We start from the raw sequence: 14,585 nt of genomic DNA on the forward strand, positions 1-14,585 counted from the left end.
TCCTGAAGTCACAGGGTAAAGAGGAGAGAGATCAAGTGGGTACACTCTTAGTGGTAGTTGCTTCTAATCTTAATTTTGGTCTTTAAATGCCAGACTGTTTACATTTTCCAGTGAATGATGCAACGTATATAGTCTGCAGTGGAATGGACAGCATTTTCTAGTTAGAGTATTTTATCTTTCAGGCTCTTCTTGGGTGTTTCTTTGCTGCCATTACTATACAAGTGTTTTACAGAAAGCAGGACAGTTTCAACAGCTGAGGTTGGCAAAACTCTTTCATACCCTGCAGGCATATTATTATCGTATTTGTCTAGAAAGTAAGAGGTGTTTGAATCCCTACTCCAAGCTGTATGAAAGAGATGTGTAAACAAAGGTTTCTTGCCTACTTGGGTGACTGCAACAGTTATCCTACTGGGCTGACTATTTTTACCTGGCAGTGATAAAAGACCAAGTTGCTGCCCTTTGTCAGGAAAAGTGCTCTGCTTGGCAGTGTATGAGACCTGCCTGCAAAGAGTGTATTGGAATTGAAATTGCTCCCACTTTCTATAGGTGGGGTATGTCAGAGGAATAACTTTCTGTAACATTGTAGAGACATCTCACTGGTGACAAACCCTTGTGAGCAGGTCAAGTTACAAAGTCACGTACAGCAGCATCTGTGATGCTGTCTTAATCCCTTTCTTCTGACGTTTGTAGTGCCAGAGGTTTGGCATGACCTGCCTTCCGTTCATCTAGTTCTTGCTCCTTCAGGTGCTGCCAGTCATCAGTCCCTAGCTTTCTTAAAACACCACGAACTAATTCTCTGTAAAAAGTAAGTTGATACTCAGCCATGAGAGAGAATTTTTACCAGAACAGGCTTTTTTTTTTTTTTTTTTTTTTTTTTTTTGGGGGGGGGTGGGAATTACAATGCTTCAGTAATTATAAATCCTGTAAAAAAGTGCTGATCATGAAATTGTGCTTTGCACAGTAGTGTTTGGGATTCTTTGGAATGCTACCATTTCAGAATGATTTTTTTTTTAATGTGCATATTAAAAAGTCGAAGTCTCACCTTCTGGCAATTGAGATAAGCTTTATGTATGATAAAGAGATAATAAATAGTCCCATTCGGAAAGCACAGATATTCCTCTATAATAAGAATAATTGGTGAAAAATCCTTTCAGATGTGCCTGTGTCTATGGCAATCGCAGTCTCCTGTCCTTTCTCAGCAGCTGGTTAAGGTTTCTTGGCCAAAAAGTACGAAATCCTGCTGAGATTACCCTCTGTGTTTGAGTCCTTGAGAGCTTTCCACAAGCAGACCTGTCTGTTCATAGACCGAAGTGCTAGGAGTTTCTTCCTGTCTCAGCAGCCTATCAGCTAACTCTTTTAAGAGAATGGATTATTTTTTTACTTTCTCTGGATGCATTGTTTTGTACTGTTTTACTCTGATCATAAACTGTGACAATCCTGATGTTGCTCTTTCGTGGACAGAAAGAGAAGACCCTTAAAAGTGGAAACACTTTCTGCTTCAGGGTTTAGACTCACATAAAAATCCAAATTTCACAATCATTAAAACAAAGCCAAATAGAGCTGTTCTCAAAAATGTGTTGGCATGTTGCCCCTGCATTGTCTGCTGAGAACTAAGTGTGTAGGGAAATCTCTAGTTCTGCACATTTGAGAGGATTTTGCTCTGAGGTTTTCTACACTAGCTTGAACAGAGCAAACAGCTGTCAGTAGCTGGAGTGCATTACATGGTCTTCTGAACATTTTGTCTCATTTAATTCTACCAGAAGGATTCGTTTCATCCAGTCAGAGATGTGAACCAAAAGCAGGGTAAGAGGGAGGATGAAATAAGGAATTTCACTTCAAAAGTGAAAATCTTACCAGCTATTTCAATATTAAGAAAAGGTCACTTGTCTGGTAATTATATTGCAAACCTTTAAAATCAGTATTCTATATAGTATCTCTGTGGGTAAAAAATAACAACCAGAACCCTGCAATCTAAAAGCAGTTCACTGTCCAACGACAAAAACCCCCTCCCAGTTTCAACTTTGCTCAGAGGATATTTTTACTGGCTAGTTAAAATGCTAGTGGTTAAATGGCAATATATTGGCCTCTGGTGGAGGCCTTAAACCAAGGGCTGCTAACTGCAGTATAATTGTGGACAGCAGGATTAGATTGTATCATGTTCTGTTCTGTTTTATTGACAGTCATTATTGAAGCTTTCCAATGTAACAATGCAAGCAGTTTTTTTACCACTCATTTCTCCTCAGTGGGGTTCTTTATCACATATGTATATGGAGCACTGTGTACATACAGAGTCTCCTTGAGTTCTGATTTTCAGATGTAATTTTCTTATGTGCCAGAGTATTCAATGGTTTAGACACTAAGACTGTTAGGAATTTCTCCATGTTGCCTTTTCACCTCTGTTGCTTATGCATAGAGTCAGCATTCAGTATCCCACTCCTAAAGGGGGAACACGATTCTTCCATTCTGCATTTATTTCACTCTTACACATGATTTGAATATAGGGATTGTTGTGTATCACCTTTGGCAGAAACACTGCATTCTTGAATCTCAGGCAAGCTCTTTCTCCAAAGCTTTGTTTCAAACTCAGCATTCACCGTTAGCTGCCTTTTTCTACAAAGGGACAAAGCTATGCTTGTTACTTCCTTACACTGATTGTCTTCTGCTACTGAGGGTAGCAGAGGTGAAGTTACCATTTCATCTCTAGGTATCCAGCAGTGCCTTCCCAGTCTGCACCTACAAATGTAATTTTAGCAAGCAAATAGGCCTCCTGCAAGAAAATCTGTGCCAGTATTTGTATTTGAAAAGCTGTGGCAAATCAGGTGAAATCTGTAGTGACTACATGCTCCGTGTGTGTAGAGAGGCACCCAGTTAGGATGATCTTGTGTAGAAGGTGTGATACCTTCCACCATAATGCACAAAGTCCTCTTGGCACATCCTCCTTCTGTGGGCTGGGTCCTCTTCTGCCCTGTTTTACTGGCACAAGGTTTCTCCTGTCCACGTCAGCCTGAGGTCACAACTTCGTCTCTTGATGCTTGTGAGAAATAACTCCCTTGCTGATAAAGTTGAAAGAGGACAAAGTCATTGAAGCAACACTTATTTATTGACATAAACAAGTCACCTGAGTCAGGTGCATCTCACTGGGGAGGCACATCTCTCTTAAATGCACAAACCTTTATACCCTTCCTTAGCCATTGGCATCCCTGTCCCTTTTTCCCATTGGCTGGGTACTCAGGAACCCAGGTTCTTTCTGACTGCCCAGGGTGCTCGAACTGATACCTCCCTTCCCCTCCCCTTCTATCCTTCTAAGTAACAAGCCCTGGTTAACTCCCCTTTTCCTCCCCACCCTCACACTCAAGCAGCCTAGGCTGCTGCTAGCTACATCTTTGCCTAAATGGCATGAGTATGCACTCTTATGGCTGAAGCAAAACATTATTTTATTTCTCATGGTGGATCATCATCTCCCCACTTGCTGTTTCTGGTTCACAACTCTTACCACCACCTTGCCCAGACAAGACATGAGAAGCTGTTTTGTCATACTGAGTCATATTGAACCACTGAACCACCCATCCCTGGTCTTCGAAATGGCCCTTTGGTCCTAAACACTGAAGCTTTAATCAAGACCAGCTACAACCTGTACTATCTATCCACTCCTCAAGCTCCTCCTTTCACTGGCAAGTAGCACCGCTGCGCCCTGGCACTCCTGGTCCTCACTTCCAGAGCCACACACTCATTCATTCTTGCTCTGCTCCAGGTCTCCTCTGGTGCAGGGAATGGGTAAAATAAGGAAGGTTCCTCCATTGCCTCTTAGAAAATTCAGGTTTGAAAGCTGAGGTGTTGAACTGCCTCTAACAAAAACTTCAGAAACCGCTTTATTTTAGAAATTGAGGCATCCTATTTTAAGTCATTAAAAGAGCTTGTAGCTGATACATCAGCAGAGCAAGTAAACTTTGAAATCAAGTGAACTTCTGGACACTGATGAACCAGCCAATTTCAAGGGAACAAATTAAGTTGTGATGGATTTGGCCAACCTGCCCCCATGTCCAAGAACTCAACAAAATGCTGGAGTCTTTGCTGTCTTGCACTGTACCAGCTGCTCCTATAAAACTGTTTGTCCCTCCCTACCCCGCTGGTCTGGCTGCCTGGCTCTGCTCCCTTGCTGGATTGCTGGCCGGCTCTCAGAGGAGCTTCTCCAGGGAAAGACCAAGCATGCCTGACAGAGATCTTCCCCATGCACTCTATCAGCCAGTGCTGGACCCTTGGTAACCCTTTTCCTGTGGTTTCTGTAGTTACTTTTTCCTTTCTCTTCTTCTTTCTTCATGAAAAAACCAAGTGAGTTATCACTTTGGATCCAAACATCTAACCTTGTTTGTGTTTTAATCTCACTTTCAGATATGTCTAGAATCTAATTCCTTTGCTCAGTTGTGGATCACAGCAAAACTCGCCTCTCCTGACTTTAATGAACTTGAACATCTGACCGTATGGCTGGTTCTCAAATTGGCCAAGAACTAGAGAAGTCTTATCAGCCTGCCCAAAGTACCCCTGTGGAGCAGCACATCTCCTTTATCCTGACCCAGGCCAGGTAGGGTGGTAGGAGGGGACCTCTGCCCCTCCACAGGGAGTCCCACTGTCACTTGCCACCTCCCCCAGCTGCTCTTGGGGGGACTTAGACTGCCAGATGGGGGGACGTCCCAGCCCCTCATGTGCTGTTGGGGTACTAAATCTCTTTTGTAGGTACAGATCTGCAGGTGGGGTAGAATACCCTCCAGTCTTTGCCCCTTCATTTCCCACAGCTCTCTGCATGCAGATACTCTGCCTGTGCCCTCAAGTGCAGCAGTGGTTCAGGCTGACACAGACACGCTGGTGCATCCTTGCTGCTGTCAGGAGAAATGATTAGACAAGGTCAGGTACAGGTTAACAAGGCTCACAAGACCGCTCTGGCTTTAATTAAGATTGCTGGAAACTGCTGGAAATACTCTCCATTGCTTTGTCTGCTTTGCCCTTGTTCATTCCCCCTAAGAGTTCAGCAATATCATGGTGTTAGCCAAACACATGATGAAAGCTTCACTTTCTTTTATCTACTAGTTGCAACTTCGGTTCTAAGGGTCTTTTCTTAGATTGTGTGATGCTTTGTTCTTCTGTTCTTGTACCTCTTTCTGATAGTGTAAACTTTATCTGAAATATTAATTTCAGTCAATAAAAATGAGAAAATATGCCATGATTATACCTTTATATTTGTGCTTTATACATGAGCTTGTGCTTTATACATTAGAAATAAGTTTCTCATGTGCTTTATGATGAGAAATAGCCATGATTATACCTTTATATTTGTGCTGTAGTCATTATTTTAGAATCTGATTGTTCTTTTGGTGGGAAAACAAAACAGGGCTCACTTCAGAGTCTAGAAAGACCTGAAGCTAATTGTACCAGCCATCTAGTTCTCTAAGTTTAATTTTGGGATTCATTGCAGGAAGCAGTCTGGAGGTCAGAATTCAGCTAACATACATATTTTACATTTGAATTAACACAGACTGTAGGAAGCATAAAAATTTTACTATTCACAAAGCTGAAAATTAATATAAATTATGGTTAATTATTATATATTTAACAATAAATAACTGAACATTAACAGTGCTCTGGGAAGTCAACCATATAAAAATATTTCAGGGTGCTGTGTTCTTTGACATTAGAGACAACTGCTAGCAATCTTATAGAAATCAGGGGTTTCTTACATAATACTGGTCATGCAGACATTTGTAAGTACATTTCTTTTAACCATAGAGGCATTAAGCTTTCACAGTCATATGGGCTTAAAGATGAAAGTGTGGAAAAATTCACAGTGCCAGAGGTTTATATCCAAGAAGGAGACATAGGAGTCCTGTAACTTTATTCAAATAAAAGGAGAGACCATGGGACATTTCCCCTGGAGTCTCTAGAACAGTTGAGGAAAGCAGCCCCCTTATTATCCTCAGTTCCCAGCTATATCACCCTCTTCCTTTCCCCATTGGCTGTGGTACTTGGAAGGTACAGATGCCCCGAATCACCTACTCTATGCCCTTCCTCTAATATGCACCCCTGTTGTTTTTTTTTCTTTTATAACAAAACACTATTTATAATTCTATTACATCTCTGTTCTTTTTCTCTAAGTTCAGGGATTTAACACAGCCTTGGCTAAGCAGCAGTCCATCTCAATTAGTAACATTTTCTAGAACTGGTAGTTTTTTTTCTTCTGTTAATTCCCCATCTGCAAGTTCCTGGCCCTATCTAAAAAGCAAGTTCTGTTTGTAAGGACATATTCATCTTGTTCAATTCCTCCTCTTTTTATTTTCTCAATAATTGTCTTTGCAAACCCTAATGATCATTGATTGAATATTTTCTTCCTGAGTCTTCTTTCTTTTTGCAATTGTTCATGGTGACAAAATTTTCTGACCGTTAGCCATTTCTGGATCAGTATGCATGGCTACCCTTGATCACATGCTGGATGAGCTGCACTAAGGAGGGCATCATGCATGGTAAAAAGATTAGAGTTGCTGTAGCACATAAAGGGAAAAACAGCATTTGTTAAACCTAGTCCACCATGTAACCAGGAAAACATATCCCATTGCCATCCTTTCCATGTTTGGGCTGGTACATGAGCTAATTGTCTTATTTCCTTTACTATTTGTTTTACCACTTTTCTGTTGTCATCCATTTGCAACCAGCAGTTTGAGTAATTTATCTTTCCAGAAACTCCCCCTTCTTCTGCTAATAGATAATCTAACACCATCCTATGTTTAAATACTGCGTTCTTCATCTGAGTGGATTGGTCAGCAAGAAGGTCAAGAGCTGTAACTGGTTGGTTATTATTTCAAAGACAGCTTGTAACCTAATTATCTAATTCCAGTTACAAATGGGTTCTCTGGCACATGATATTAACTAGTTAGGATTCCAGGTGGCTGGTCCGTAGTGCTGTATGATCTGTTCTGGTGGTCATTCATCTTTTCCCTGCTTTTGAGCACTCTCTCCAGCCAGGGATGTGTCAATTGACTACTTTTCTCTAGTTAAATCATCATATGCTTTGATTCCCAGCTGATTGCACTGAACTTGTGGTAGCAAAAAAAAACCCCAACAGTCTAATATAGGATATATAACAAATTCCTGACCAGTCTGAGGGTAACTTGGGATAATCATGTTGGCTACAAATCCAATAATGGGTCTTTTCAAGGCCCACATTCCATTGGCGAAGAGGCCTTCCCACCTTTTGTCAGCTTGTTTCCTGGACCTAGCAGTTCTCCAACAATAGTTTCCCCACCATAAGAGCCACAATATTTGCATTTTCAAGCTCCTAAATGGGGTTTTCCCAAGCTGTTTTGTTGGATTTGGACCAGAACTCACTAAAAAGGGTTTGAGTTCTGTTCTGATGTTGCCACTTCCACTAAAAATCATGGACAACATGCATTTTACTTGTAAAATTTTCTTGGGGGCAGCTTAAAAATAGGTTGTCAGAAAACCTACTCCTCCCTACTGCTTTACAGCCTTCAAAATCTCTGCAGTAAGTGTGATAAATTCACTTTACACCCAGCTAGTGAGCTTAATATGCATTTGTGAGCATTACTGAGCTTAATATGCATTTGATTCCATCTGCTTTAATAAGTAGAACAACCATAAGGAAAGCAACTGGACGTCCAACAGTCATCCCAATGATATCCATTAATCCCAAAAATGAAGTCCATTTCTTACAATGTATTAATTTAATTAAAACAAAATGAGGAAGGCTGCACTTTAAAAGGTAACACATAAGATGGAAGCTGTATTTTAAAAACTTATCCAGAACATGCTGGAAGGTGATCTGTTGTGGGAGCTCACCTCTCTTCAGTCACTAGCAGAGGCATTTGGAAGAAAGAATACAGATTTAAAACACCAAAGTAGAGAGTGTTGTGTTTTGTGTGCTTTATCTTTTTCATTAAAGCTCATGGGTTGTATCTTCTGTGGATGTTTCCCTCCAGCATTATGGTTAATGAATAAGTCCAGATATGTTTAACTCTTCAGATACATTTATTTGGAATTTGACATGACTTATTGAACACTTAGAATCCTGGGAAGTAGTTCTCCAGCCCTGTTTACTTTCATGACGAGAAAGATCTGAGTTAGACCTTAGCCTTCCAAATTTTATTGATAGAGTTTGGTGAGGTAGAATTACAATTTTGTATTCTAGATATTTGAAAACTGACCTCCTGCTTATTGTATTCTGGATAGAGAATTCACCTGCAGATTTCATTACAGGAAGAATATCACCAATTCTCCCACGTGAAATTTAGTTTAAATTAGAAAGCTGTCTTTCATATTAACAACTTCTTTGTAAGCAATACCAAAAAGAGATGGAACAGTAAGTTCCAGACAAAAGGACTAAAGGGCATTTAAGACTGTGCACCTGTAACAGCTTTATTATGGATACTTGGTGCCATGGTAGTTTTATGTGTTGCCCAGTCACTGACTACATTTCAAGTTCCAAGACTGGAAAAGAATGATGATCTAATATGCTTACACAAATCAGAGCTTTGAAGTTTGCTATGCTCCTCTGTGATCAAAAAGAATGTCCAAGTGTCATTTGGTCTATAAATACAGGTGGCCAGTTATCAGTGCTAGAATTCAGGAAACCCAAATCCAGTAGCTAGTTTGTAAGTTTAAGTGACATTACTTTCCAAATGCTTCGGTTACTTCAGTAAATACTAGCTCTGTCGCAAATAAAGCACAGGAGGTTTAAGAGTACTGCAGTAATAAAAGTTTTCTGATTATTTTCTCTCATGTGATCAGTGTCACATGATTTTCTGCCATGATTTCTGGGTGTTCATTTTCAAAGAGACCAGCCTGATGAAAAATCAGTGCCAAATAAATAACACGTAATGTCCAAGTGCATTATTCAGGCTTCAGCCCTAGTGCTTGAACTCAATATAGATCTAAAGTTTATATGTCAAAAGGTCTCAGAAGTATTGCAGCAGCAATTTCCAAAGTCTTCCAGAAACAGAGGGTGAAGTTGTGGGGTGGGAATTTGGGGTGTAAAACCAGGTGCACTCAGTAACAGGCTGGGTTTGGACACCTCAGATTTGAAAAGCAGGTATCAGAGGGATGTGCAGCACCCTGGGGCACCATTTCCTTCACAGTCACCAGTCTGGCATCCAAGAAAGTCACTCGCCTATCTCACAGGCACCCTACACACAGCTGAGACTGTCAGCCTTCCAGCAATGCCCTTCTTTTTGCTAGTGCAAACATTGGATCAACCACAGCAATGCCTCAATCTCAAGAGTAGTTTTTGAATAGGCTTATCAAGATGCTACAAATAATTTTGAAAGCAGAATTATTTTGTTATGCAAGGTTCAGAAATATTTTCAGCAGGACAACAGCAGTTCTTAAATCTTCGTGCAAATTAACAATCATCACTAAATTTCATCTTTTATCCCAAAGCAATTTTTCACTTGTTAAAAGCTTCAAAAATACAGAAAATGAAATAATTGGTAGGGCCATGGGTCTGGAAAATACATGCTGGAAATAATGGTTTTGTGTTGGCCATATCCAAATACACCATGGAAGTTTAAGGACAGGCGGACCAGAAGGCTTAACATTACTCAGGTATTCATTCTCAACTTATATCTTAAGATAGGTAATTGGAATACCTATCCTATAGAGGAAAATAAAAAGCTTAAGAAACAAAAAAATAATTCCATGAACCTTCTCCTCATTCTGCTCTTATCAGCACACAACTGTATTCTTTAGCTACTGCTTCCAGACTGTTTCACAAATAAAAGATTCAGCACAAAATTTTAAGAACAAAACTGAAATTTCAGGTGCGGCCACAGTTTGTTTTCAGAATGAAGACATAAAATGACAGCACTATATACCTGTCCCAGCACAGTTCAGTAAAATAAACCTTGTTTGGTACAAAGGGGTAACTCATACCAGGTATTACTAATTTTAACCTTAGTTATTTCTCTCTAACAGAAACAAGAAATTGTCTATATTGATTTCTGTGCAATTCCTAAGTAATAGTAAGGTAATTCTCTACCAAAGAGAGCTGTTTCACTGAACACAACACTGGGCATAACACTGGAGATGGAAACAGCTCCTTAAAAATGCTTTCCTACCAGAGCACTTCGCTGGGATTGTAAATAGAGCCCTGCAACTACACACTTAGGGCTATGAAACTGACAAGATGCGTTTGTGGATGACAGACTATCACACAAGGACAAAACAAGCTAATCAAGCTTCAAAAGGGCATCAGAGGTATTTATCCTAGGGAGTCAGTGTCTCAAAGGGAGGTGAGGGCACACTCCTTTACGTAGGAGTGTCATGTTACCAACCGCAGGAACTGCCATTCTTCAGTGCTTGGTGCCCGAGTCGTTTACAAGTTCTGTTGATTGTGGTGAAAGACTTAGAAACCAGCAACGGTCTGAATGCTGCTCACACACCAGGACATCTGCATAGAGGATCAAAATGAGGGAAAACACAGAGCAATTGCCAACAGGTAAATGATGACTACATCATCACCCTTGACAACTAACAGCAACCAGAACACGCATTTCTCTGTCCTTAAAACTGTAAGAGCAGTAATACGTTTTTAACCTGCTTTTTCATACTTAACAACAGTCTACTCTTTTTGGGTAGTACTGGAAATGGTAGAGTAGAAATACATAACAGGATTAAGATGGAAGTCTTAGACTTCCATGCATGGCAGACAGAATGCTAAGCTTTTATCAACAGGCATGTGAGGACTTCTCTTGCAGTCCTCAGATTTCTTACTTCCAAAGATCTCTGACAGACAAGCAATGTTAGTATCTGATGTATGCTTCAGAACTGGACACACTCCTTGAAGACTTTTCATTTCAAATGAGCAAAAGAAGGATCAAATCTACATTTAGACTGAATGATAAATGGCTCACTTGTAGAGGATATGGGATTGAAAAGTAATGTACATTGTAACAGGCCTTACCACCAATGAAGGTAATTTCCATCATCAAACTTCAAATACTTACAAACATTAAGGAAACCAGAGGGGAAAAAACTAAACTAGGGCAAATGTGATTTGTGTATCTGTAAATACGACTGAGTAAAAGTTACAGTTAAAAAGCATAATTAGACTGATTCCCAAAGATCTACATCACCAAAGCCACCAAGTATTTTAGAGACCTGAGGTACCTTCGGTGAAAATGTACAGACCAATTTGTGAGGCCACAGCCACACTGATGGAGAACCAGGCCCCGTGGGAATGTCCTGCCTATGCTCTAGGGATCCATCTGTGTGCTTCCCAACCAGGAAGAATTTGTCTGTGCCTGGAGATGCTCTGACTTATGGGCTTCCACCCTTGGAAGTAGAATATAAAGGGTACACATGACCTTATCACACTCTGCTGCCTGTTGAACAATCAAGCTTGAAAGCAGAACCACTCAGACCCCTCAGTTCCTGTCGATGAAAAGAAATGAAGCAGCATCAATTAACCAAGTCCCAGTCTACACTAAATGAGCTTAATAGTTAATGTGCAGCAACTATGCCTATAAGAAGATCCTTACTTACTACAGGCACAGTTACTATAGGAACTGAGATACCCTGTAGACAGATTGTGGTACTACAGTAATGCTTTCATATAAACCTGCTTAGTTGGAAAAAATACTCCACATTGCAGGAGCAGAGAAAAACTGGAGCAGCAGATGCAGCTCCTGCCACATGATGCCAGGCTAGATACCTTCTCTAGTTATCAGCAGGAATAAAATTCAGTACTTTTAATATTTTTTTATGTAAACCTGGGGAAAAGTAACACTCTATAGAGAAACACAGCAGAAAACTACAAGACCCACATGTCCTTTTAGTTTAAATTTAATTTGTCAGATAGAAGTTATCTATGTACAATCAAGTGTGCATTGTAACAATTCTGTCAATAAAGTCATAACTCAAATATTCTAAAATATTAACTACCTGCATAGCACATTTGACATTATTGCCCATGTTGAAGAGGGAACATATGAATTTACAATTAATTTTGATTGATTTGGATACTGAAGTGTTCAGGCATTTGACACACTTCCTTTAAAACCAATGCACCTGAAAAGTTTTCCAGAGCATAGTTTAGCTAGATACTTGTTATCATTTCATTACAATCACAACACCAACAGTTTAATATAGAAAAAAGATCCCCTCCAATAAACTCCATCCAAAATATCACAAACAAACAACAAACAAAACCAAAACAAAACCCCCAAAAGAAACAACCCCCCCCAAACCCACCAAACAACCAAAAAAAACCCCAACCCACACACAAACCCCACCAACTCAACAACAAAAACCACAAACCAAAACATGTATCTAAAGTATCCAAAAAAGGGAGCACTAAATGGAATAAAGTTTCCTATCCCCATTTTTACATTCTGAGCAGTGACTCCATCAAAATCTTTTATTGAAACATTTAAGTACACTGACTTAGTTTCATAATTGTGACAAGAAGTCCTGAGTTGGTGGGGAAAGGAACAGTCAAAAAAAGCCTGAGGGGGAAAAAAGCTCATTTAATAAATTTACAACCATTTACAGCCATTGTTTGTGTTTCGCTTTTTTTATTATTATTTGTTTGTTTTGTAAAAAGGCATTGTAACTGATCACAAACAGGAGAAATCCTGGCTATTTTACAGTTATAAGTACAGAATTTAAATATTCAAGCTTGTGATGAAAAGCGGCAAGGTGGTCGCAGTGTACAATGTAAACAAGTAGCTTTGGAAAGTGAACAAAGTCCTTGAGAGTTCTTTACTAAGAAAAAAAATATTTTCCCCATTCCCTCCTGAAATATGAGCACAGGTCAGTGTTTAAAAGTTCGTTTACAAACATAACTTAAAACATTATCAGCCTCAAACCACTTTAACATGAAGAGTTTTATAGTAAGATCCAGTCTGAAATGGGCAGTGTTGAGGTCCCTGTAAAAGTAAACATCTTCCATTTCTTAAAAAAAGTGCCACAGCATTTGCAGCACAGTGCAGCATAAACTTTAAATACAAAAATATTTTTCTTCTGTTGGGATAATAGACCTTGCATCCTGGAAAGAAGTAACAATACTGCTACTGATAGAATATCCCGTCTGTATCTTTCAAGTCATGTAAGGCAATTACTGTGTTAATTTACTGTATATGGCTAAAAGAAGGTCCAGAAAATATCAGTCTTTGTTATGTTTTCCGGCTACTCCATGTATGTTCAGGTGTACTTTTGTGATCTGATGAATGTTCAAATGGAGATCGGTGACCTAGGGGAGATCTTGAACCATAAGGAGACCTCTGATCCAGTGGTGACCTTGGGCCACTACCTGAAGCTCTGTGGTCCATTTGCCAGTCTGAGTGGTACCTATAATCTCTGGGAGATTTATGATGGCTGTACTCAGAAGAGGAACGGTGATCTGAATGTATCCTGTGGTCTGAATGGGAACGGTGATCCGTATGAACCCGGCTGTCTTTTAGACTCCCTTCCAGGCTTGACCTGTGGTCTCTGCTCCTGTAGTCATCTAACTTCCTGTGTTTACTATCACTGTAGTATCTAAAAAATAAGAACTTATTTGTATTAGAGTTACTGGTAACACATCAAGAGCCACAATTGTGCAAAATTGACAGAACAGCATTAGAGAAAGATCACTATTGCAATTTTGTGTTACTCAGAAAAGATTGGTGCTTCCTACAACCTTAAGTACAAAATCACAAAGGGAATTCCGTCCAGATTTCAAAATTGCTCAAGAAACTCACCTGTTGTCTTGTTTGTAGTGATCCCAGTCTCTGTGATCTTTTCCATTGCTGAAGGCTGAATAGGGCCTTTTCCTGGAGTCACTTTTCTTGTAAGCATCTCCCTGATGCCTGTCCTTATGATGATCGTGGTATTGTGACAGATGTCTATCAGAGGAGTAGCTGTCCCTGCTACTGTCATCATGGTTTGTATTCTCCTTCAGTCTTTCCACATCTGTTTAATAAAGCAGAGGTTAAAAGGAAGTATCATAACGTCTTTACTTCACCTAATTAAAACAGCACTTCCACCCATCAGCTGTAAACCACTATGAAAGGGACATAATTTAAAGGAAACAAGATCTAAATAGCTGAAAATCAAAAGCACTAATTCCAGTGAACAGAAAACTCTAGAATTAAGAGGAAAGCAAGCCAGAATGTAGACTCAGTAGTCCTACTGGGCGTAGGACTCAGAAACTGAACTTCTCAACCTCTCCATTCAGTCTGTGAAGCTAAGTGTCCAAATGAGCAGTGAGTAGAGGGTACTGACAGTAGAGCAATTTTATACAGCATGGCAGCAACTTCTTCTCTAAGAAGAGATGGACTTAGTATGAGTAACAGTTTGAAGATACACCTTGTTACCAAAAGAATTTCAGTGCTATTCCTAAAATACATGATTTTAAGTTCATGACAATATACTTGAAGGTTCAGTAGCACATGATAATAAAAAAGTACTACATAAAAAAAGGCAGGTGTGGCAACATGGGGAAAATAATCAGTTACTGTCAAAAATAGAAGACAGCCCCCATACCTAACAACAGACTGTGACTGACCAATAAATTGCTTTCCTACACCATTGTGATACTGCAACAG

General features: G+C 39.7%; 1 protein-coding gene across 3 annotated transcripts in view; it reads right to left on the reverse strand.

Moving 5' to 3' along the window:
• Positions 1 to 12,552: 12,552 nt before the first annotated feature.
• The window catches only part of CHD1 (chromodomain helicase DNA binding protein 1), a 55,182-nt gene continuing 53,149 nt past the window's right edge, over positions 12,553 to 14,585 (reverse strand). For all 3 annotated transcript variants that reach the window (XM_066339027.1, XM_066339026.1, XM_066339025.1), the window contains 2 exons: positions 13,740 to 13,950; positions 12,553 to 13,536 (listed from right to left, as the gene is read on the reverse strand). In XM_066339027.1, the coding sequence (XP_066195124.1) occupies positions 13,173 to 13,536; positions 13,740 to 13,950 (575 nt within the window). In that variant the 3' untranslated portion in view covers positions 12,553 to 13,172. The remainder of the gene's footprint in view (positions 13,537 to 13,739; positions 13,951 to 14,585) is intronic.

The sequence above is a fragment of the Sylvia atricapilla genome, chromosome Z (genome assembly GCF_009819655.1).
Source record: "Sylvia atricapilla isolate bSylAtr1 chromosome Z, bSylAtr1.pri, whole genome shotgun sequence".
In the NCBI taxonomy this organism is placed as follows: domain Eukaryota; kingdom Metazoa; phylum Chordata; class Aves; order Passeriformes; family Sylviidae; genus Sylvia; species Sylvia atricapilla.